At 43.8% G+C, this 25756-nt stretch overlaps 1 protein-coding gene across 7 annotated transcripts in view; it reads right to left on the bottom strand.

The window, feature by feature from the left end:
* The window catches only part of RPGRIP1L (RPGRIP1 like), a 77801-nt gene that overhangs the window by 12562 nt on the left and 39483 nt on the right, over positions 1-25756 (bottom strand). For 6 of the 7 annotated variants that reach the window (XM_059668029.1, XM_059668033.1, XM_059668030.1 and 3 more), the window contains 8 exons: positions 19365-19817; positions 18431-18582; positions 15002-15380; positions 11605-11795; positions 11395-11481; positions 8641-8751; positions 8055-8214; positions 7005-7078 (listed from right to left, as the gene is read on the bottom strand). In XM_059668029.1, the coding sequence (XP_059524012.1) occupies positions 7005-7078; positions 8055-8214; positions 8641-8751; positions 11395-11481; positions 11605-11795; positions 15002-15380; positions 18431-18582; positions 19365-19817 (1607 nt within the window). The remainder of the gene's footprint in view (positions 1-7004; positions 7079-8054; positions 8215-8640; positions 8752-11394; positions 11482-11604; positions 11796-15001; positions 15381-18430; positions 18583-19364; positions 19818-25756) is intronic. The other variant, XM_059668031.1, reaches the window with a different exon arrangement.

The raw sequence follows: 25756 nt of genomic DNA, 5'->3' as shown, positions 1-25756 counted from the left end.
AAAGTATCTCAAAGGCGGGTCCACACGGTAAAATCGAGGTGGTAGGGTACTATTATTTCAACTTTTCTGTATGTTTGAATTTTTTCATAATAAAAAAATGAAAAAACAACATTCAAGCAGCAGAATTGGGAGGGGAAACAATACACCGACTCGAATGACAGTGACGGAAGCTAAGCCCTCTCAGACAGACGCACAGTAACACAGGCTCAGCTACGAGGGCCGCACGACGGTCAGAGCTCCACGCGGCCCGCACCTCCGACACAGAGGGGGCAGGCTCCCGGCGTTTCCCGTTGTGTTTCGTTCCTGTGTGTGCGAAGGCCTGCGGCCAGGTAATGAGGCCACTCAGGGGGTCTGTGTTGCTCACCATCACTCCGTAAACCCCCTGGTTAGCAGGATGTCAGCATCGGCACGTGCCAAGTGTTTCGGAATTCTGGGCCTGATGAGTGGCAGTCACCGAAGTCGCTCAAATAAGAACTGCATGCGACGTGCTCCGAGTTGTCTGTGTAGGTGGACTCCACGTCACGTGACGGGACGATGGGGAATGTGATGACAGCTGGTATTCCTCGCAGGGAAGAGAGCTATGGTTCTCGGCATTCTGGCTCAGGGCCCTCTGCTTCCTGCCGGATGCGAGTGCACGTTGTAGGCGTGCTTTTCCGTAGGGCTCACTGGGGCGTTTAGACGCGTGCTCAGACTTTTATGTTGTACTTAGAGGATTGTGCCGAAGCCTTCCTGTCCTGTCACCCAGCACGGCAGCCACGGAGCGGGATGGGTAGGGCTCTACAAACTAGCTCCACGGGACAGCCTTAGGCACGGGCGCTTAGCGGGGAACGGCCCAGGTAAAGGGTTTGCAATCTGTTTCCACCAGTTAGATTAGGCCCCACTATGGTGAGACTGCATGTGAGTTTTATTTCATTCTAAATTTCTACGAGGAATAAATACTCCTGTAACTGTTTAAATTATGAAGCTTAGAAGATAGTGTGGCATATTCAAGTTCTCGGCATCTTAAGCAGATGTTACCATTTTGCTGCAGCTGATTGAAACCTTTTCGTTGCTGTTGTTGGAGAATAAAATATTTCCGACACAGATAGAGTCCTCACCTCCCAATTCCTTTCCCCGCCCTTCCTCATTCCCCCAGAGCTAACCCTAGCCTGGCGCTGGTGTGCACCATTCCCAAACGTGCTTTCATGTTTCCCACTGCATGTGTGTATACACAGAGGCAACATACAGTATTGCTTTGTTTCTAGATTTTAAGTTCGTGGTACCATCCTCTATTCATCATTCTGCAATTTTGTCCCCCTCCCCTCAATACCATATTTTTTGAGATGTATGCATGTTTATAATTAAAATCTAACTCATTTAACTTTTGTATAGAGTTCCATTTATATTGCATATATAGTCTATAGTCCATGTATTTCTCTACTGAGGAGCGATTAAGTCACAGTTTTTTGCTATTACAAACAAGGTTGCATTGAATATTCTTTTATATTTTCTTGTGTATGTGAGTGATTCTTTAGACGAACTGCTGGGTGATAGGTATAAGATTCGGTTTTATAGAATCAGCAAATCACTTCCCAATGGTCACATGAATTTACACGGCACTACTTCTATCACCTTAACAATGGTTTATGTACGTGTGCACGTAAATAAATGCAACACAGCCGGCCGACAGGAGCTGCTGTATGTGGGACGTGGCACCGGTAACAGAGCCACAGAGACAACTGGGCACGGAAGGTGATGCTCGACGTCCTGCTGCAGCGAAATGGTGCCACCTGTTTCCGATGCCGAGGACTGGGTAGCACGTGGCTTTCTACACTTCACGGCCACGGTGGCTCTCAGTCAAGCTCACACAGCTGGTCCAATCCCCCTCCCCGAGGCCCTGGCAGAGCTTCAGGCGGGGTGTGCGGAGTCACTGCAGAGACTCAAAGGCCCCTGGACGTTACTCCAGGCTGCAAAGCTTCCTCTTATTAGGAATCAGGTTGACTCTTCAGAAGTTTTGCTAGAAAAGTCTTTGTTTTTCTCTCTCAAAATAACAGCTCTTTGGGAGAAATAAGAGTAAACAAAAATGCCAACTGTCGAGGTAATACTGTTTTTACAAACAAAACAAGCCCCTTGTTCATCAGTGGCAGTAGCCTACCTTTTCTCGTGTGCTCTCTTAAAAGATACTATATTGATCAAATAAATACCGAAACACCATGAGGAGATCGACATGGTGCTGGTGCAGAGTGCTGGTTTCTGGGGACAGAGTGACTGTCTCCTGACACCCCCCGGCAGCGTTTCCGAAGCTCTCACCGCCTGGCCTAACGCAATGGCAGGGACGTGTGCTCTGTCCTCACGCACCTGAGGGATACGCCACGCGCCCCTCGCTGACGGCTCCTGCGGCAGCGCCACGTGCAGGAAGGGGCATCTACATCCTGCCCCCATTTCAGACGAGTGCTGTGCTGCCCGCTCCCGGTCACCGAGGAAGGTGGCACGGTGCCCGGCTGTGGCTGCACATGGTGCCACTGGGGAGCTTTAAGCAAAAGTCTGACTCGACTCATCTAGCGGAGATGGGGCCCTGGCATTTAAAGATGCTCCCTAGCCTGGCCGGCGTGGCTCAGCACTGACCTATGAACCAGGAGGTCCTGGGTTTGATTCCCGGTCAGGGCACAGGCCCGGGTTGCAGGCTCGATCCCCAGTGTGGGCCGTGCAGGAGGCAGCCGATCGATGATTCTCTCTCATCACTGATGTTTCTATCTCTCTCTCTCCCTCTCCCTTCCTCTCTGAAATCAATGAAAACATATTTAAGGAAATAACATAAAATGCTCCCTTGGTCACTGTGGTGTGCAGCCACCGCGGGCGGCACCACTGCTCCCTCGAGGAGTGCTTCCCAGACCTCGCTGTCACAGGGGAGGGAACACAGGCTGCTGGCCCCTGGCTCACGGTCTCTCATTCATTAGGTCAGGGGGCCGGGGAGACCAAGAAGCGACAGCCCCCACAAATTCTCAGGTGATATCTGTCAAATGTTACCTATAAACAACATTTTAACCAGAAATGTCTGTATTTGCAAAAACGGATAGAACCTAAGGGTCCATCAAACGGGGCTCATTTAAATAACTGGTAGAGCTATGCAATGGAGTATTATGCATGTGTTAAAGGATTAGAGTATATAACTACGGAGAGAAGTCCATGGTTCATTAGTAAAAGATAGCAAAGTTGCAAAACATAAAAAAAGTCTTTAAAAAAATACATTTTTATTGATTTCAGAGAGGAAGGGAGAGATAGAAGCATCACTGATGAGAGAGAATCATGGGTCGGCTGACTCCTGCACGCCCCGCACTGGGAATCGAGCCCGCAACCCGGGCCTGTGCCCTGACCGGGAATCAAACCTCCACCTCCTGGTTCACAGGTCGATGTTCAACCACTGAGACACACCAGCCGTCAATAAAAAATAGTTTTGAAAGTAATTACCATCAGGAAGGTAACTGGACACTTCATTTACTTAAACCTACTCCATCTAGCTTAGGACATGTCACACATGGGAAGGGGCTTATTCTACCCACCGATGGGATGTCATAATGGATTCTGAAAAGACTGAGTCATTTTTAATACGTGAATTCTCCAAGTGGGTGACGGTGTGCATTCTGCCGTTCAAAGCTTTAGAGCACACTTTGCTGACCAGCCTTGCTGCTCGGATTGTTCGGGACAACCTGCTGTCCGGGGAGGGGGCACGGGTTGCAACTTACGCAACTGCATGCGGCAGCTTTTACAAAACCGCTCTGGCGGAAGCGGAGAGAGAGAAATCTGTAAACACAGGGCACAGAAGAGCCCGCGACTGCCCGCCCTCACCTGTGGGCTCCCTGTACGAGCCTGTGAGCCGATGGCAGCACCTTTAGCTGTGAGAACGGGAAGCTGCCTGGCTTACATGTAAAACCGGAAGTCGTGTGAAAGAAGGAGTGTTCATTTTTTCTCAAATGCCATGACAGACGCAAAGTTTCAGTTTTGATATCTATTGTGAGGATCTAAAGCGAGGCTTTTAATCAATGTATTATACATCAAATTGATCCTGTTAACTTCTGGTTATTCAAATTAATAAAATATTGATGGAGAAATGTCCAAAGTTTCACATTTCTCAGACACCCTGCCAGCCCCCAATTAACGATCATGCCTCGAAGCCTTTTAGCAGCAGCGGCGGCCGTGAGGCTGACGGGACCTGACAGGCCAGCACGACCCAATTACACTGGTATCTGTGCCACTTTGATGTTCTGGAAATGAAGAGATGGGGCAAACTGGGTGGCACATTATGCTAATGACGTGATTTAATCCAGCACCAGACTACGCAGCTGCTGGAAAAGATGCTCCCACTCATTACGCCCCGTTGGAAAGGAAGGGAGGGGACAGGCGTTTCATTCTGACAAAGTGAAGCTCATAAATGTTGTAAATGAAATGAAATAAAATGAAGTAATCTATGATTAATTATACATCACAGACACGGAGAGAGAGGAAGAAGCAAGTCATGTGTCCAAGTCCTGGGAAATCTGTTAGATTCCTTTTAAGGATCAACATTTCTAAGAAATAACTATGGGCGGTCAGATTCTATAACATGAAAAAAACACCCTGAATGATCTTAAATTGCTTACACAGGGTAGTAGGTAATTCCAGTTCACAGTTGAATTGGCATGGATGACATTTTATCTAGAACACTATCTCTAGTCTCGATGTTGTGATATTATTAGGGTACAGGCAATTAAAAAAATCTATAAAGTGGGGTTAACCACAGAGCAGGGCTATCTAATTACTCCTAACTAGTCTTGTGCCTCTAGTCTATTCTTTACATTACTGATAGCCGGATCTTTTTAAATGCAATTCAAGAGTGTAAACTCCACAAGATCAAAAAGCGGACTTCTCTTATTCACCGCGTTATTCCTGGTCTGGACAGCAAGGCCTGGCACCGAGTAAATGCTCATTAGATGTCGTTTAGTCAACGAGGGATCCTCCTCCTCCCTTAGGAATCGCAGAGCAGGCCTCGCCCCGGAGAGCCCCGTGCTCTGCTCGGGCCTGCCTGTCGGGACACTCCAGGGCGCCCCAAGTGAGTGTGGGCCCAGCCCCTCCGGAGACCACACTGGCTTCCCAGGAGCCCTGCTCGGCGCTCTCTCAAATCTCCTGCTTCTGACCTTCAGCCTCCAGGGACCCTCCTCGCCTTTCACCAATGCTAATCACCGTCCCCACTTGGGCCAAGCTTCCCGGCCTCGAGGAAGTCACCCATGAGGGTCCCCGTGCTGAGCGAGGCCCCGAGTGCTCCCCCAGCACCTCATCCACGCTCCTAGCGCGGCCACCACGCGCTTGCCACTGCGCTCCCCGCAGACTGTGAACCCTTTGAGGCCAGAGATGGCTTCTTCTATGACACAGGAGATGCTGGCGAGTGAAGAATCGTGAGCATGAAGGGACATACGACACAGGATGTGCTTAGCCCTGGTAGCCATTCGGGGACACCTTCCTTCCGAGGAGAGATCCACGCTGTCCTGCGATTTCTGCCTGACGCAGTTCTTAAAGAGGAGACTTCAGAAGCGGCTGAGCCACAAATACTGTTAAGCTGAAGAAGGTTTTATGACACAATACCTCAACCAACGGACAGCCTCAAGAATCAAGCCACACCCACCCTGTGCCTGTGGACACGCTGCCCTGAAAGGACTCAGCATGGCTTCCGACGCGTTCCTACCACAGCACAACCTGAGCCGGCCGGGGAAACGCCACCCACACCCAGACTGAGGGACGCTCTACAACATGAACGGCCTGTGCCCTCAGCCATGTCGGTGCTGGGAAAGACCAGCACGGAAGACCATAGCAGCTGAGGGACCGTTATGGACTGAGGGGGCGAACGGGGCAGGAGGCTAAATGTGCTGTGTGGTCGGGACTGGCTCCTGACCAGGCCAGGAAACACTGTGAGTGACGCCACTGGGACAGCCGCAGCCGTCCAAGGAGAAGTGTAGGTTGGTAACAGTACTACGTCACTGCTCTGAAGTACTTAGGGGCCAAGAGGAATGATTCCTGCACCTATTGCATCTATGGATGTAAGGATGTGTGTATATAAACACATACATACGTATACATGTAATCGGTGATACTGAGTGACGTGTACAGCAGGACTTCTCTGACCACTTTGGCAATCTTTAAAGAAAAAAGTTCCATGACTCATATTAAATGATTTGCTAAAGCAGCACACAGAAACCCTGGTATAATCACTAGAAAATGCTACATTTCTCCATTACGATGACCTCGTGAATTCCGTTCCTCTGTATGTAGAGTATCTTATTTTATTATATTTGATATGAACTTGAAAAATACTAAATTCACCTATTAACATAAGATACTGGTCAGGACCTTCTACTAAAGGTGGAATTTTTAAATGCACACGGGAGCTGATTAATGGCTTCTGAGCATAAATCACTGCGTAGAGCAGATGCTGGCTTTAAATGATGCCCACACATTTGAGATATAAAACCATGATGTGAAACCACATGTTAGGATGGTAGTGAAGCTGTGGGAAGCTGTAGCAAAGTAGTTACTTTACCAGAAATAATAAGAAAAAACAGTTTACATACTACTTTTTAGCAGAAATGAAATAACTTTAACAGTTTATCAACAGACATTCTTAGATATGAAGAGTCTATAAATTCACATTTTCACATGCCATCTCACATTTTGAATTCTTTCAAGTTCAGGTTTGATTTAATGCATCCTTGTACAATGGCTCTGAAAAGAAGTCAGGAAAGTCAACTGTTTTTACGAAGTACCTTTTGAAGCTACTGGATTTAGGTGCTCTTAACATGGAAGCAAAAATAATGCTTGGATGCTATAGCATTACATGATGAAACTGTAAGTGAAGTTTTCTTAATATGAGATGAGCCTCAAATAAGATTATGATGATGCAGTGTTTTTGCCTCAAGGTGTTCACACAGGAAGACTGAAATACTATGGAGGAAAAGAACTTCATTTCGGCACATTTCTAATTGGCATCAGTTACTGACCTGCGGGATATTCTTGGAGACAGGTTCTGGAATGATACACTCATCACTGTCAGAAGCTGATCTGTCTTCCTCGTCTGTTACAAAATAAAATTTCAGCGGTTTAAATCTGTTAAACCAGCTACCTTTATACCTTTGAAATGGAGAGAAGTGAGCACACATTATAAGGACAACCTTAAAAGAACAATATGATAATCATATCTGAACCTCTTTTAGCAGCAAAGATATTTACATTACATTTTAGAAAAAGGAAAAAAGGATTGAAAATTCCATGTCTAGTTTTAGTGGAAACAAAGGAAATAAAAATATAGCTTGTTCTAATATGCACTTAAAAAATAATTTTTTAAAGAGGACAGGGTAATAGATGTTTTCCAACCAATAATATTGTGTAAGAATCAAGTTATTCTTACTACTTAAAAACATTTTAAAATGTTTTACAGCTTTATTATGGTAAAATTGACATCTAATAAACCACACCCATTTAAAGTGCAAAGTCTGATATTTTTACAGATATAATTCTGTGAAAGCATCACCACAATGAAGATCACACACATAGCCATCCCCCCAAAATTTCCCTCATGCCTTTCTGCAATCTCTGCCCTTCCTCATCTCTTCCCACTGGCCCTTCCCCAGGCAACAGCTTGAACATTTCTGTCATTATAGATTAATTTGCCTTTTCGACATATTAATAGAAGTTAAATCACATTGTAAGCTGTCTTTCTTTTTGGTCTGAGTTCTTTTCATTTTTAAAAAAGTCAAGTCCTCCAGAATGACCCAGATGACAGCCCAGAACCCAAAGAGAATCTAAAGCCACCAAATATGCCAATTGGGCGCATGGCCAGCAATGACACTTGCATCTGCCGGGGCCCCCAGTGCAAGTGAGAGAGATGCCATGACACCTGGCACGGCTGACGAGACTGACCCACAGCCATCGCTTCTGTCGAGAAACAGGTGTCATGAAGTAGCTCCACTGTGCAGTGAAGAAGTCTACGAGGCACACTGTTAACTCAAGCAAAGAGTTCAACAAATACTGTCAATTCAAACACCAGTCACCTTCCGGCTCCAGCTCCTCGGTGATTTCTGTTTCGTCTTCGGAAGAAGTCGTGCTTGGCTGTGCGATCTGGCCCTGGGACAGCAGGGACACGTCCCCGTTCTCTGGCTGCGCGTGCCCAGTGTGCTCTCTCCCCTGACTGACGCGGCTTTCTTGAGGTGCCTGGAGAAAGGAGAGCACGCTGATATTTTTATCACTGAGATCATAGTTGCAGCATTTCTGCTGAAGCACTTGAACAATAACTTGAGACTTAAACATACAGACATGCTATATATATGCATTTGAAAATAATTGCTTAAGTTGTTCAAATAAAAATATACAGATAAATGAAAATCTAATTATAAACTAAGAATGAAAAATACATCAATTTCAAAATAAATTTTACATTACTTCACATGTCTATTTCACATTATGCTAAGAGTATAATGGTAGCCGTTACACTTGTCATGTTTCTTTATCTTTGCTTTCCAAGGAAGAATATATAAAGATAAGATCAATGCTATAATTTCCTGATCCATGTCACTACAAAGACAAAGTCTTTAAGAACCAAATTCAGCCTTCTGAAATAATTTTAATACAAAGACATACCTGGAAAACATGCGAAGAAGCCGCTGGCGTACTAACATCCGTTTCTGGTGTGACCTCCATTTCTGGCGAAAGGTCCCTCCTGTCCTCGGGAGAAGGGGACGTCTCCCTCTCCTACGTTCATGTGAACACATGACTGTGTTATTTAGGGTTACTACTAAGTCCCAGATCACCCTAAGACTTTCACATACAAATGTACATGTGTTATATATATGGAACACTAATAAAATGAGGAGCACATATAGTAGCTCCCATTAGGGCAATGAAATAGTGCATTTCAGTAACATGACTGATATTCTTCATGGTCTATATACGTATATACAATTTAAGAACTAGCCGCTGGTGTGGCTCAGTGGTTGAGTGTCGGTCCATGAACCAGGAGGTCATGGTTTGATTCCCAGTCAAGGCACAGGCCTGGATTGTGAGCTGGATCCCCGAGAGGGGGCGTGCAAGAGGCAGCCGATCAATGATTCTCTCTCATCACTGATGTTTCTCTCTCCCTCTCCCTTCCTCTCTGAAATCAATAAAAACATTAAAAAAAACAAACAAACTACAAGTGTATTTCATCGAAGCATTGATTATAATCTCAAAAAAGTGAAAACAATGCAAATGTTCAATAGGCATTAATGACATCACATGTGGTACATCCAAACGCCAGTTTTTTGTGACCATGAAAGACCTACTAATCTAGACCTGTACTTACTGACAGTAAAGAGAGTGCACCACATAGTGTTGAGTGAAAAAGGTAGTTAACTACAACAATATATATATGTGTACACTGTTTTGTTAAACAATAAATTTGCAAACAAACAAATGTGTGTATATATTTCCATGGAAAAAAGTATGAAAGAAACTTCATCAAAATTCTATCTCTGATATGCAGATTTCGGAAAATTGTATAGTACTGTTTTTATTTTGTTATATTTTTATTTTCTAACATTTCTAAGATAATTATACATACATGTAATTAAAGGTTGTATATGCTGGATTAGGTATGTACTTTCTATCAATTTATAGTCAACCATTTTTCCATGGTTCATAAACTGATGTCTAGTGTTAAAATATAGTTTATAATTAACAATTTTTTTATTGATTTAAGAGAAAGAGAGAGAGAGAGAGAGAGAGAGAGAGAGAGAGAGAGAATATCAACCAGTTGTTCCACTTATGTACGTATTCCTTGGTTGATCTTGTATGTGCTTTGACTGGGGATCAAACCCACAACCTTGTGGTATGGGGATGATGCTCTAAGCCACTGAGCTACCCTGCCAGGGCTATCATTTTGGCTATTTTAAAGGGAAACATGCCCAATATAGAAATTGTGAAAGTTAAACAAGAAGACATAAAAGAAATTAATATAAATCCACATTCCCATTATTCAATGATAATATCTATTAACTAGCGGCCTGGTGAACGAATTCATGCACCAGTGGGGTCCCTCGGCCTGGCCTGTGGGATCAGGCCAAAACCGGCTCTCTGACATCCCCTGAGGGGTCCTGGATTGAAGAGGGCGCAGGCCAGGCCAAGGGACCCCACTGGTGTATGATTGGGGCCAGGAAGGGACACAGGAGGTTGGCCAGCGGGGGAGGGACCACGGGAGGACTCCAGGGCGTGTCCGGCCCCTCTTGCTCAGTCCCAATCAGCCAGACACCAGCATCAAGCTCACCTACCGGTCAGAGTGTCTTCCCCCTGGTCGTCAGTGCATGTCATAGCCACTGGCCGACTGGTGGACTGTCTGCTCCCTGATGATCAGTGCACATCATAGCGAGCAGTTGAGTGGCCTTACCATATCATTAGCATATTATGCTTCGGTTGGTTGAACAGCTGATCAGACACTTAGCATATTAGGCTTTTATTATATAGGATAACCAGTTGGATTTCTATTTCTTTATAATTGATTTTTAATGCAAATAAAAGTTTTGGTTATATAGTGATAATTATATTGTAAATATAACATATCCTGCTACATTAAAAAAATTAACATTGTAACATACAATTTTCTCCAAATATGAAACTTTGGGTAAGCATCATTTTTTTTAAGCAGGAGAAAGAAAAATAAACTGAATTAAGCCAATGGAATATAGAGTAGAAATAATCCTTTAAAATATATAATATCCAGAGCCATAGGAGTTGTAATTATTTGCTGACTGGTTTTTGCCCTGATACATACTATACTAATCTAGGTAGTGCCTCTTTTACAGATAGGATACTGAGCTATGGTAATCAGTACATAAAGTATTCTCCAATGTATTACCTTAATTCAACCTCACAACAATACAATAGTTATCATCGCCATTTAAAAAACTGTTTTTATTGATTTCAGAGTGGAAGGGAGCGGAAGAGAGATAGAAACCTCAATGATGAGAGAGAATCATGGATTGGCTGCCTCCTGCATGCCCCTCATCGGGGATCGGGGATCGAGCCTGCAACCTGGGCAAGTGCCCTGACCGGGAATCTAACCGTGACCTCCTGGTTCATAGGTTGATGCTCAACCACTGAGCCACACCAGATGGGCCACATCAACCATTTTTTTTTTAAAGAAAAAGCAAACTCAGTGACAACATAATATTACATTGAGTGGATGTATCATGATTCAGATCAAAGAGTAAGAACAGTTAATACTTATACACAATGCCAAGTTACAAACCTAACATTTTAAAGGAAAAAAGAAGCATTTTATTCACCCAATTTTCCTTTAAATCAGGTAGGGTATACTACATCTATAGTGTTTATTTCCCACGCTCAGTGTTTACTACTTACAGAATTCTGATGTGGTGTGATATCGGCCACGAAAGACACCTTCTTCCCTACAGCTGTTAAACGCTGTCTTGGTTTGGGTGTTGGTGCCTAAGATTGAACAGTATGGCAAACTGAGTATGAGGAACATCCACCTTAGATAAGGCTTCAGCTATTTGTTCTGCTTCTGTGTCTATTAAGTTTTGTAAGAAATTCAAAGTCACTGTTACTCACTACAGACAAGGTGCTCACAGAGGAGGCTGGAGGTAGTCTTTGAACAGGTTCGGACTCTTCTTTGTGTATGACAGTTCCTAGGTGTTCGGATGTTATGCATTCACTTGGTGGGAGGTAGGCAAATTTCCATTTCAATATGACATGAATGGTCCCTGCAGGATGCTTTTTATGATCTGTTAGCTCAAATATTCCTGTCAAGTCACAAAATAAATAATTTTAATTAATGCTAAAGTAAAGTTTTACTACCAGAATAATTAAAGTGAACTACCCACAACTTAAAAAAAATAATTTTGGCTTTTACTCACAACCCAAATTACTTAGAGAATAAAATAAAGACAAAAGGACAGGTGATAGGTTCACTTCTCGAGTAGAATGCATTCAGAAGTTAAGGCCTCAAAGAAATACTGATTCAAAGTTGAGAAAATTAACTTATAAATATTTTAATCCACTGAAATGAAATTCAGAAATTATTCAAAATTCTTCGCATTCCTCCAAGACATTATCTGGGTTATAGCTCACGTATGAACCTTCATTTTGATTTGAATATTCCTGCAAAAGCCTTGTCTCTATAGAAAAATATATTAAACTTCAAAATTCCAAATAATTGATATATCCAAAGAAATCTTTATATTACTATGTAGTTTTATTATAATTTTAAATATTTTATTGGGATTTGTTAAATTACTCCAAGTTAATAGTACCACAGCAAAAAAAAAGTCCATAAGATAAACCATCCAAAACATATAGCAATAATTACCTATATCTGTAATATTGAGTCCAAATTTTAATCATTATACTAAATTGTTCAGTAGGAAAAATCCCTGACTTGAAGAAAATAAACCTATATTTTAAGCATAACTTTTGTTTAGAGGTATTCTTTACTTTGTCCGCAAGTGTATGACATGTCTTCTAATGGCTGGCTGGGAAGGAAAAAACAAAACAACTCTAGACTTTAGATAGAACAGAAGGATACAGGTAGGACATAGGGAGGTGATAAACTTCTATTGTAGGTACAGGTGAGACTTCTAGAATGGCTGAGTGAAGAGCTCAGTAAATAAATCTTTTCCATAAAAATCAGTAGTAGAACTGGACAAAAGAATCAAAAACAACCATTTAAGGCCTCTGGGAATTGATCAAAGGTATACAACAAATTGAGAAGCACTTATTCAAGGACATCTATTGAACCTCAGTAAGAACAGGAAGAGTCAGAACAGGCTGGCCAAACAAACAAAAACAGCAACGGCAATCACCCCAGAGAGTGGGAAGGTTGGAATCCAGAATTGCTACAATATAGTATCCTCAATGTCTAGTTTTAGGGGCGGGGAAAAAAGAGAGACATACAAAGAAACTGGAGAGTGTGATGTTAACACGGGGGGGGGGGGGGGGGGGCGAGAAACCCAACAGTAGAGGCTTTCTGAGGGTGTCCAGATGTTAGACTTAGCAGACAGAGACCTCAGAGCAGCTATTATAACTATGTTCCAAGAACTGAAAGAAACCATATTTAAAGAATTAAAGGAAAGTGTGGTTACAATGATCTATAAAATAGAGAATATAATAAAGATATAGACGTTATTTTTAAAAAGAGAACTAAGTAGAAATGCTGAAGTTGAAGAGTACAATTACTGAAATGAAAAAATTCAGTAGATGGGCTCAATAGGAGATTTGAGCTGGCAGAAGAAAGAATCAGTGAACCTGAAGGTTGACCAGCAGAGATTACCCAATTTGAAGGGAAAAATGAAGAGAAATGAACAGAGCCTCAGAGACCTGCAGGACACCATTAAACATATGAACATATATGTAATGGGAGTCCAAGAAGAAAAAAAAGGGGCAAAAAATAATTCAAGAAGTCATGACAAAAAACTCCCCAAATTAGGTACATAACAATACCCTACACATAAAGAAGCTCAACAAATTCCACGCAGGGTAAGCACAAAGGGATCAATACCTGGAGACATCGTAATTGAAATGCTGAAAGCCAAAAAAATAAAATAAAATAAAATAAAAAAAAAGGAGAGAGAGAGTCTTCATAACAGCATCCAGTACCAGGGAGCCATAACATCAATAGCTGACTTCTCAGCAGAAGTCAGTTATCGGATGTACTCAAAGTGCTTTAAGAAAAAAAAATAACTGCCCTGACCGGTTTGGCTCAGGGGATAGAGCGTCGGCCTGGGGACTGAAGGGTCCCGGGTTCGATTCCGGTCAAGGGCATGTACCTTGGTTTGAGGCACATCCCCAGTGGGGGGTGTGCGGGAGGCAGCTGATCGATGTTTCTAACTCTCTATCCCTCTCCCTTCCTCTCTGTAAAAAATCAATAAAATATATTTTAAAAAAAAAGAAAAAGAAAAAAAATAACTGATGACCAAGAATAATGTATCCAGCAAGACTTTCCTTCAAAAAGCAAAAGTAAAATAAAGACATTCCCACATATCAATGATTGAGATAATTCGTTTCCAGCAGTCCTGACTTACAAGGCATATTAAAAGAAGTTCTTTAGGCTGAAAGGAAGTGAGACCAAATAGCAACTCAAATCAACACAAAGGAATAGACCAATCAAGGTAATTATATAGGTAATTAAAAAAGTATAGATATATTTTTTCCTAATTTCTTCTCTTAACTGATTTAAAAGACAACTGCATAAAACAGTAATTGTAAAATTATATTGTTGGACTTGTATAAAGACAAAAAGTAAAAATAATAGCTTAAAGGACTGGGAGAAATGAAGGTACACTGGAGAAAGGAAGTGACACCAGACAGTTGAGGAAGAAATAGAGACTATAAGAAATGGTAAAAAACATAGTTTAATATAAAAAAGTCTCCTATAATTATGTATATTCTCTCAATTTCTTTAAACAATATAAGGTTCTGTAAAGCAGTAATTATCCTATATAATAAAAGCATAGTATGCAAATTGTCCCCTCAACCGGGAGGTCGTCCAGGAGTTTGACCAGGAGGCGGGGCTGGCCAGGGGAAAGGCAGGAGGCCCTGGCCAGTGGCCAGCAGCCGCTAGGGCCGCTGCCAGTGCACAAATTTTGTGTACTGGGCCTCTAGGAACATATTATTGGTTTTTTGTTTTTTTTTTTAGCAAATATAGGCATACTATATACATAAGTATGACAACCAGTACACAGAAGAGGGGAGGGAATAAAATTATATTGGAGCAGACCTATATTTTAATGGAATTGTTAGTATTAATTTTTAGTAGATTGTGATAAGCTAAAATAAATATTGTAATTCTTGGAACAACTACTAAAAAAGTCACTCAAACAATATAATGTTATAGGCCCAAAGATGATTTGAGACAGTTAGGAAGATTAATTAAACAGAACAACATATCCAAAACACTAACGTATAATTTCAGTTTGTTTTTACAGTTTCACAGATTAAGAAATGGGCTTACCTGAGATGCACCTGTCATGTGCCAATGAAATCAGGGGCACACTGACCTTTCCTATGTACATATCCTCCTGGGTATCACTATCATCAAACACATAAAAGCTCAGAGACTCTGACTTAAGGTATCGATCCAAGTCCACACTCATGGGCACTGGGAAACACATATGATCATCAAACTGTGGGTCATTGCTACTGGGAATGATGGCCGTGTCATGGTCTGCAAAATCAAAAAACTTGTACACAACATATGGGTGTGGCTGAAGGTGGCTTGCTCGGGCCTGCAGCTGGTTGCAACATCTCACTGTAATATGAAGTTCATTTAAGTTGCCGTCTGCGCAATCAGTAGAACTGAGCTGAGCCGTTGTGGGTGCTTGTTGACTGAGCTGGAAAAACATACATATTTACATTACAGTAAATATACAATAAACTGATACACAGCAGCTGCCAACCCCCAAACCAAATGATTTTGTAAATGGACAAAAACCTGCATATTTTCACTTCATATTGAATTTCTCAGTAAAAGATTCCCGATTCTTATTTAAAACCAATATTCACTGGAATATGTGTGAACAGATGATCCTATGCTATTAGCAACTAACATAGAAGACTGAACATACCTGTAGAGATTGCTGTTAAAATCGAGAAAAAGTTAATCTGATGTTCTTTAATTCTATGATAACTGAGTCAAGTGAGCAGATGGGTCCAAAGACCAACGTTCTCTATTTCACAATTTTATTAAGAGCTAATCCTTCGATCATGCCAGCCATTTGTTTATATCCCAGTCTTTTTTTTTTAATTTTTTTTTTTTTATTGCTTAAAGTATATATCCCAGTCTTAAGTGAGAATCCAATGAACTTGATGGGCACCACCAAGAAAGGTAATTTTGTTGTATTTGGGTTGGCCCTCATCCTGAACCAATGGGGTTTGGGAAGCAGATACCTGAGGTCAAGATTAGCCAGTATATCTAAGTATAACTGCTATTAAGAATTGGAGAGCAGGATCAGAGATATGCTTTGGAGAGAATGAAAAGCTAGGATTGGGGGGCCATTCCAGAAGACAGTTGAGCAAAAGGACTTACTAGGCAGAGCTAGAAACTGCTCTCTGGCCCCTTTGGCTCAGGCAGCCAGTGCCCAGGCGCGTTAGCAAACAACTGCACTGACTGCTAACCCAGCACAGCTGCTGCGATCTGGGACAAAGAAATGCTAGTGTTGTTTCTGCTCGTGTTGGGGAATCTCTACTGAGCTTCTGGGACCCCGACTAAGAACTGACTGGAGAAGAGAACAGAACCGGTCCCCATCGCCTCCGTGGAGATGCCTGGCGGTGTGGAGAGGGGAACCGAGAAGGGACTCGCAGTGCGGCTTTCCCCGAGTTTGCATTCAGCTATACAAGGCCGAGTGGAACGATTGACAAAGCTCCCCTCCACATCTTTCCCAAGTCCACCCACAAAAGCCGAATTCCAATTGTAAATGACACATTCAAGCCAGCAACGGGGAGTCTAAAAACCTTTAAACTATAAAACTAAATAAACAATCTGGTCTTTCCATTTCTAGTTTCCTTTTCCACAACAGCACTTCCCAAAGTGTGTCCAGCAAGATGATCTCTGGGAAAGGGTGCCATTCTTTCTTAAGTTTGGGAATCAGTGTTATATTAGTAATGGTTCTTTAATTGAAAGTTACAGGAACTAATTCTAAATAGCAAATATGACAATTAAAAAAGACTTTCCCATAAGGCTAAAGGGCTATTTCATGGACCACTGTTGTAGCAGGAAGGCGGCTGGGCCTTAGGAAGGAAACAGGACGGAAGCCACCGGAATGGACTCTCCGTCCAGTTTCCATTTCTTGGTGTGCTTGCTCATTCCTCTCCAGACCCTTTTTCTTTCCTTTGCTGGCTCACATGGTAGAAGCTCCTAATTTTGCATGTTCCAGGCATGGCGAGTCTTGCTTTCTCTTGATCTCAGGAAGCAGAATCTGACTGGATGAACCAGAGTCAGGTGGATATTCTTAAATCATCTATACTAAGAATAGAGGAATATGCAAATTGTCTGGGACGCTGTCACAGTAACAGTAATTACCACACAGCAGGCTGCGTGGAGCAACAAGGCCGGCAGGGGGGTTAATGAGGGACGACCAAATGACTGAACAGCAGGCTGTGTGGGTGGCCAGGCCAGCAGGGGCAGTTGGGGGCAGCCAGGCCAGCAGGGGCAGTTGGGGGCGGCCAGGCCAGCAGGGGCAGTTGGGGGTGACCAGGCTGGCAGGGGGGCGGGCTGTTGGGGGAGACCAGGCTGGCAAGGGGGGCAGTTAGGGGTGATCAGGCAGGCAGGCAGGTGAGCAGTTAGGAGCCAGTGGTCCCAGATTGTGAGAGGGATGTCTGACTGCTGGTTTAGGCCCAATCCCCGGGATCGGGCCTAAACCGGCAGTCGGACATCCCCTGAGGGGTCCATAATTGGAGAGGGTGCAGGTTGGGCTGAGGGGACCCCCTGTGCACAAATTTCGTGCAGTGGGCCTCTAGTTAGTTATAATTGGATGGTGAGTAGGAGAGAACAGGATCACCAAACATAAAGCTTGACACTGGGAGCCCAACCTACGGACTGGGAGCGAGGGCAGTTCCAAATGAAGAAAGATAGTTAAGACCTGAGCAGACATTCTACAGTGTTTCTATGACATTCTATCCCTTTGTAACTCCACATAACTCATACTTTATGCTTCCTCTTGAGCCTCACATTACACATGAGAAGTCTTAAAGTCAAACATTCTACTTAACTTTGCTCAATTCAGCACTTTATGCATTCATTGGATCGTGACATTCTTTCTTTTGGAAATATGGCCGTTAAGGCTCCATGAAACAGTTTGAACCTAAGGGACTGCATTTAAATGTCCAGTTCTCAGTGAGCATACTCATTTTGTAGCCCAATAATAGGCATGTATTTCTTTCGCAGTGGGGAGTGTAAGGACAGTCACTCGATGTGTGAAGACCGGAAGGCTATTCTTTTCTCCAGTGCCCTGGGCAGCACAGGGATGGGCTGCTGTGAGGTGATGGAAGGATTGTGTCTTGCTTGTGGTGGTAGTTACATGAACATATACACATGATAAACTGCACAGAACTCCTCCTCCCCCACACATGTAAAAACGGCTAAAATCTGAATGAGGTCTGTAGCCTAGTTAATAGTGTTGTACAATGTCCACTTCCTGGTTTTGATATTGTCCTGTAGCTCTGTAGGATCTTACAACTGGGACCAGCTGTGTGAAGGGTACACAGGACTTCTCTGTTCTATTTTTTGCTGCTTCCTGCAAGTCTATGATTATTTCAAAATAAAAAGTTAGAAAAAGCCACTTGATGGCTGTGAAAGAAAATAATTTCAGTTTAAAGCATGACATAGAAAGAATATGATACAATTTCTGCGTCATAAAAGTGTCCTAAAGTCAAACAAGCTTACCCACGGCCTTTGCGCTGGCCCCTTAAAATTTGATGTCATATATCCCAAAGCCTTTGCCCGCTCTCGATAAAGGCGAATCGCTTGGTCCACGGGAACTCTTAATTGGAACCAGTATTCCACGGTGCCGAAGTTTGGGACGTCTTCTTTAGTTCCTACAGATCAATATATAAACTCGCTGTTAAAACAGCCCCATAAATCAAAATATATACCAGTAAAAAATACATCAATGGTACTATACATTGAAACTATAAATTTTATACTGAGTAAAATAGTATGTGACACGCACAAATGATGTGTGATTGGCAAATAGCAGAGATGAAGAAAATAGTTACTTCTGCACGTATGAGTTTCACTGTATGTTAAATATTATTAAAGAACTGTCAAACTATGTTTGAGATCTTCCAATTTATATTATTCCACTCCTCGTGAAATAGAAAAAAATGGAACCAAACACCCCACAGACCTTTTGATGCTGTAGTACTTTTTGAACAAGTTGTGCTCTATGCAGACTGACAGATACAATATGAAACCTCAAAATTATAAATATGAACTCCACGTTGTAATGCAGCTTGAAGGAATCTTTGGCACCTCCCCACTCGGCCCAGGCTCAGGTACAGGGGAAAAGCCACGCGGTGCCGAGCACGCACCGTGTGTAACAGGCCCTTGTGTGGCTTTGCTGGGCGGGCACACCCCAATATTGGTTCAGCTCTCCAGCTCTCTTCCTGGGAAAGGTCTCCCCTAGGGCTCCTGGGAGGAGAACACGTCCTCATCAGGGCGCCAACCGCTGCGGCAGAGCTGTCTGTCCGCCAGCCTGTTCCTCCGCCACACTGTTTGCCGAGGGCAAGGGCTGTGGTTCCATGGATACATTCCTACCAGAGGGACTGGTGCAAGATGGGTGCTCAAAAACCGGTGGAGTAGATAATACTGTGCTTACCAACCAAGGTTGCTGTGCCAAATATCCGACCGCTTTTTTCTAGAATTTCATGGAATCTCAACTGACATGCTGCGATTGTTTCGTAATCTGTGCTGTACGCCCGGTGGACCTCAAGGGTGACCGTGTTCTTGTGAATATAGTGCAAAAATAAGTCGTTAACGTGGACGAGGTACTGAGAGGTGAAGTTGTACTCCGGGTGGAGGCCCCGCACGATGGGCGTTGTCTGTAGCTCAAAGTCGTAGAAGGCGTAGGTACAGAAGGTGAGCGGCTCTTTGTCCCCGGACGCCTGCGACACTTCCGGAGAAAAGGCGACTTTGTGGATGTGGATTTCAAATAGGTTCTCGCCCCGTTCTAAGTGAATGGTGTCATCAAATTCATCCACAGAGTCATCTGGCAGGATTTCTGGTTTAAATTTGTACTGCTTGGTGCCATACGCAATATCCTTTAACTGGGCTGCAAGAGAAGACACACGGTTTAGAGATTTCAAACACGGACATATGAAGACACAGAGTGGCTTTTGAAGTGGTAGGAAGGCTGAGTGCTTGGGGGACTAGCCTCCATCTTAAATTCTAGGACTACCCTGTTTTTCTGTAAATAATATTATATTATGCAGAAATTCATCTCTTGTTTTGACATCGTTTATTTATTTATTTATTTATTTTTTATTAAATCTTTATTGTTCAGATTATTACATTTGTTCCTTTTTTTCCCCCCCCCCATAACTCCCCTCCTCCCAGTTCCCGCCCCACCCTCCGCCCTCACTCCCCACCCACTGTCCTCATCCATAGGTGCACGATTTTTGTCCAGTCTCTTCCACATCTCCCACACCCCTTTCCCCCCCAAGAATAGTCAGTCCATTCCCTTTCTATGTCCCTGATTCTATTATAATCAACAGTTCATTCTGTTCATCAGATTATTTATTCACTTGATTCTTAGATTCACTTGTTGATAGATGCATATTTGTTGTTCATAATTTGTATCTTTACCTTTTTCTTCCTCTTCCTCTTCTTAAAGGATACCTTTCAGCATTTCATATAATCCTGGTTTGGTGGTGATGAACTCCTTTAGCTTTTCCTTATCTGTGAAGCTCTTTATCTGACCTTCAATTCTGAATGATAGCTTTGCTGGATAAAGTAATCTTGGTTGTAGGTTCTTGGTATTCATCACTTTGAATATTTCTTGCCACTCCCTTCTGGCCTGCAAAGTTTCTGTTGAGAAATCAGCTGACAGTCGTATGGGTATTCCCTTGTAGGTAACTGAGTTTCTTTCTCTTGCTGTTTTTAAGATTCTCTCTTTATCTTTTGCTCTTGGCATTTTAATTATGATGTGTCTTGGTGTGGTCCTCTTTGGATTCCTTTTGTTTGGGGTTCTCCGCGCTTCTTGGACCTGTAAGTCCATTTCTTTCACCAGGTGGGGGAAGTTTTCTGTCATTATTTCTTCAAATAGGTTTTCAATATCTTGCTCTCTCTCATCTTCTGGCACCCCTATAATTCTGATGTTGGTACGCTTGAAGCTGTCCCAGAGGCTCCTTACACTATCCTCGCATTTTTGGATTCTTTTTTCATTTTGCTTTTCCGGTTGGATGTTTTTTGCTTCCTCGCATTTCAAATCATTGACTTGATTCTTGCGCTCCTCTGGTCTGCTGTCGGGCGTCTGTATAATATTCGTTATTTCAGTCTGTGTGTGCTTAATTTCTAGTTGGTTCCCCAATATAAGATCGAGGGTCTTATTAGTTTTCGTGTAGATCTCATTAAGTTTATCGGCAGCTTCTAAACAGTTCTTGAGAGACCTTAAAAGTGTGGTTCTGAACTCTATTTCTTCCATTGACAATTTTGTCCTGTTTCTTTGTCTCCGCATTTTGTTATGCTTCCTTGGTGCACCCCCTAGTGGTCTTTGTTCGCAGTCTTATAGATAAATCTTGATTGTTGTAGCTAATTCCAGGGAGGGTTTGACCTCCAGGCCAAGTGGCTATGAGAATCAGCTGTGTCAGCAGTGAGAGAACTTCTGTCCTCTAGGGAGGTGCTAATCTAGCCTTTGCCTGAGGCTATCCGGCAAATGCCTCTGTGCAGGGCTTGGGCAGGGCGGGTCACACAGGATCAACAGGGTGGGCCCGAGAGAGCAGTTATGGCGGCTCTCAGTCCTGTCCCAAGGGGCTCTGCCTCTCTGAGTCCCAGCACCCGCTGCAAAGCTCGGAGAGAAAGCTGCACTCGCTCTGACCGAAGCCAGACAGTCCCGCTTCTCCCGTTTGAGTCTGGGTCCCTAAAGACTCGCCTGTATATGGAGCTCAGAGTCTGCGACTCCCTCCCGATTGAAAACAACAACCTCGCCCTCCGCCGCCAGCCCGCTCTGCGCACTCCGCACCTCAGAATTTGACTTCAGCACTGCGCCTCCTCTGAGTGTCCGTATGCGTTTCTCTTTCCTCCTAGTTGTAGGACTTCCACTCAGCCAGCGCCCCTGTGGTTCTGGGTGATGTCCCTTCCGTTTTTTGGTTTCACTTTTGAAGTAGTTGTTCAAAGCAGCAAACTCCGGCGTTAACCTATGCCGCCATCTTGGTTCTCTCTTGACATCGTTTATTAAACAACGAAATTATAGCCTAGGCCAGCTGTGGGCAAACTATGGCCCGTGGGCCGGATCCGGCCCATTTGAAATGAATAAAACTATTGAAAAAAAAGACCGTACCCTTTTATGTAATGATGTTTACTTTGAATTTATATTAGTTCACACAAACACTCCATCCATGCTTTTGTTCCGGCCTCCGGTCCAGTTTAAGAACCCATTGTGGCCCTCGAGTCAAAAAGTTTGCCCACCCCTGGGCTAGGCTGTAACACAGGCTCTCCCATGGGAAGGAGGAAGGGCAAGGCCTCTGAACGAATAGCAGAGGGAAACACTTGGGGTGCCCCTGCTCCCCGGCCTGTGCTCTGGGACCGTCTCTCCTACGGAGCCAGTTCTCCTCCCACGGCTCCCGCCCTTCAGTCTATAAAATACAGGTGCGGCAAAGGTAGGTTTGTAGCTGTGAGCACTCAAAACAGTTTATTCTTGTATTATTATGTATTAATTCTTGTATTATTTTTCCATTCAAACAACTATAAATCTACTTTTTCCCCATCCTGTCTGTACTTTTCTTCTGTATTTGAGGGGGTGATGAATATGTTTGTTATCTTAATTTCGGTGATGGTTTCACAGGTGTATACATAGGCCCAAACTCACCAAATTGTCTACTTTAAGTGATGTGATTTAATGTTATGTCAACTACACTTCTCTAAAAGAGATACCGTTTTTTTCTAGATGCACATCCCCTCCTCATGTCATATCCACATGTCTAGAAAGAGTGATTTACACCGTGTCTCCCCTCCTCCTCTAACACTCTTCACCCTCCGCAAGCAGCAGCTGCTCACTTTTCTTGTGAAACTACTCAAGAAAAGTCACCGGTAACCAGATCATTGCCGGAGCGAGTGGACTGTGGTCCAGGCATGACTTGGTTCTTTGCGTGATTGACACGGATGGCCATGCCCTCCTCTTTGGGCTCCGCCCACCAGGGCGTCCACAGTAGCATCACCCTGCTTCTCTTCCTGCCTCTCTTCTCACTCTTTTAGGGTTTCCTTTTCTGCTAGCTTGCTGGGGTTCTGTGTTATCCTCCTCTTCGTCTAGGTCAGTGGTTCTCAACCTTCCTAATGCCGCGACCCTTTAATACAGTTCCTCATGTTGTGGTGACCCCCAACCATAAAATCATTTTCGTGGCTGCTTCATAACTGTAATTTTGCTATTATTATGAATTGTCATGTAAATATCTGATATGCAGGATGTATTTTCATTGTTACAAATTGAACATAATTAAAGCATAGTGATTAATCACTAAAACAGTATGTAATTATATGTGTTTTCCGATGGTCTTAGGCGACCCCTGTGAAAGGGTCGTTCGACTCCCAAGGGGGTCACGACCCACAGGTTGGCGACCCACAGGTTGAGAACCGCTGGTCTAGGTCTTCCCCTGGGTAAGCTCACCCCCCTTTTGGGATTTCTGCGACTATCAATAGGCTCCGGTTTCTATTTTTTCATTCAGGTTTCTTTCCTGAACTCCAGAGCCCTCTACCCAGACATCCCCGAGGCACAGCAAGCCCAGTGTATGGAACAGAGTGTCTCAAATCCTCTCCCAGTTATTTCTGCACTTGCCTCTTGGGTGGTGGTGTCAGCACTCACCACGTTGCCTACGGCAGCACCTTCTCGTTTCTGGTGGGGTCATGGTCGCCGCCGCTTCCTAAGGCTTGATCGAACCTGCCATCCTCTCTCTCCACCGAGGCTGCCTCATTACAGCCCAGTGCTTGCTGCCCAGGTCAGCATGAACCCCCGGCTTCCTTCACACCTGACTCGCCCTCCCCCATCCCTACAGCCATCCCCACAAGGCAGGTCTGGTGTGTTACCCCGACTTCAAAACCCCCCAGGGTTCTCCAGGTGCGTAAGGTCCCCGCTCTTCAAGATGGCCACCAGGGCCCTCATGGTTCCCGATTCGGGGTTCCTAGTCGGTGGCTCTACACAGTTTCCCGAGTGACCAGCATGCTTCCCCCACCCGCTTCCACCTGCCTCACCTCCCCCTGAACCTCCCATACTTTTACTTAGTGGGGAGCTCTGTCAGCAAACGCTCCCAACCTGGAGTTCGGAGTCTCCCCTGAATCTGCGCGGGTCCCTGGGCAGTCTTTCCTCAGCTGCTTCTCCCAGCGCCACACTCTGCCCAGAACCGGTCCGCTTACTTGTTCACGTCCTGTGTGCTCCTGCGGGGGGCGCCGGAGCTGTTCCCCTAGCTGTACTTGCACTGCCTAGCACTTTGCCTAGGATGCATGGAGCCTGACCTTATTTATGGACTGAATCAATGAATTCAGGGAACACATAAAATCTACTGATAAAAGTCTCAAACTCTGTGACCGCCTTGGTATTTGGGAAAATGCCATTAGCAAATTCTACTGAGCATTCCTCGAGATAAAAGGCTCTGTGACTTCTGGAAACCCTGCCCGGCTGGATAAAGACATTTATTGAGCCCTTCTACTTAGAGCAGTGGTTCTCAAAGTGGGGTCTGGGAACCCTGAAACTGTTTTGAAGGTCTGTGCGATCAGAAGTATTTAAGAAACAGTATGAAGATGTTATTTGCTTTTTTCATTCTAATTCTATCACAAGTGTATAATGAAATTTTCCAGAACCTACATGCTATGTGATATCATAACAAATTCAATGCAGAAGCAGATATGACATATGTTTTCTATTAAGCCAGACACTAAGAAGATTTGCAAAAATGTTCAACAATTAAAAAATTAAAGCAATGTCACTCTTCTCACTACTTTTTGGTATAGAAAATACTGCTTTTTTTATAAAAAACATGCATACAGGAGAAAACTGATTGGTTTCTCTCTCATATTGATGTTCCTCTCTCTCCCCACCTCCCTTCCTCACTCTCTAAAATCCATAAAAACATATCCTTGAGTGAGGATTTTAAAATAGTGCTGTAATTTATGTTAACATGTAATAGTTTATTATTTTAACATGACAACTATTTTTTACATTTCTCACTTTTAATTTCTAATATAATAAATATCATAAGTGTAACCCATTAAACAAAAGGCCTTGGGGATTCTCAGTAGTTTTTAAATGTAAAATTATTGCTGGCATCAACCATTGAATTAAGCATGGTAATCATGGGACATAAGAGATAAAGTACTTCTGATTAGAGAAGTCACAGACACTATGCAATGCTCTAACAGTGAAGAAACCAAATAAAAGAATCCCCAGACAGTTTCTGAGTGCATGAGAGTGAAAGCTCTAAGTGCCGAGGTAGTATTTTTTCAAAGCATAGTTTTGCACCTGCATCTGAATTGCTTGGAGTTGTTATCATTTTTTAAATCTATTTTTTGATTTCAGAGAGGAAGGGAGAGGGAGAAAGAGTTAGAACCATCTATGATGAGAGAGAATCATTGATCAGTTGCCTCCTGCACGTCCCACACTGGGGATTGAGCCCGCAACCTGGGCATGTGTCCTGACCAGGAATTGAACCGTGACCTCCTGGTTCACAGGTTGACACCCAACCACTGAGCCACACCAGCCAGCTGCTTGGAGTTATTTGTAAAAACACAGTGTCATGGGTCTCCGGTCCGGAGGGGGGTCAAGAAGCTGCACGGGAAACAAGTTCCGCTGTGGCTCGCACTTGGCCAAGTCTGAAGACCACTGCAAGGGCTTTTCCAGTGGAGGAATGGCGAGTGGCGGGAGCAGCTCCGGGCCGGGCCTGCATTAGATTCTGAAGCGGGGAAGGGTGCCTCTGCAGTCAGAGGAGAAAGGAGGAGCACATGGAGTGGGGATGGGGCTGCGCAAGAGGAATCAGACAAAGAGCAAGCAGGCTTGTCTGTCTGAGA

Source organism: Myotis daubentonii, chromosome 15 (genome assembly GCF_963259705.1).
Source record: "Myotis daubentonii chromosome 15, mMyoDau2.1, whole genome shotgun sequence".
Classification (NCBI taxonomy): Eukaryota; Metazoa; Chordata; class Mammalia; order Chiroptera; family Vespertilionidae; genus Myotis; species Myotis daubentonii.
This window is presented reverse-complemented; position numbering and strand designations above follow the sequence as displayed.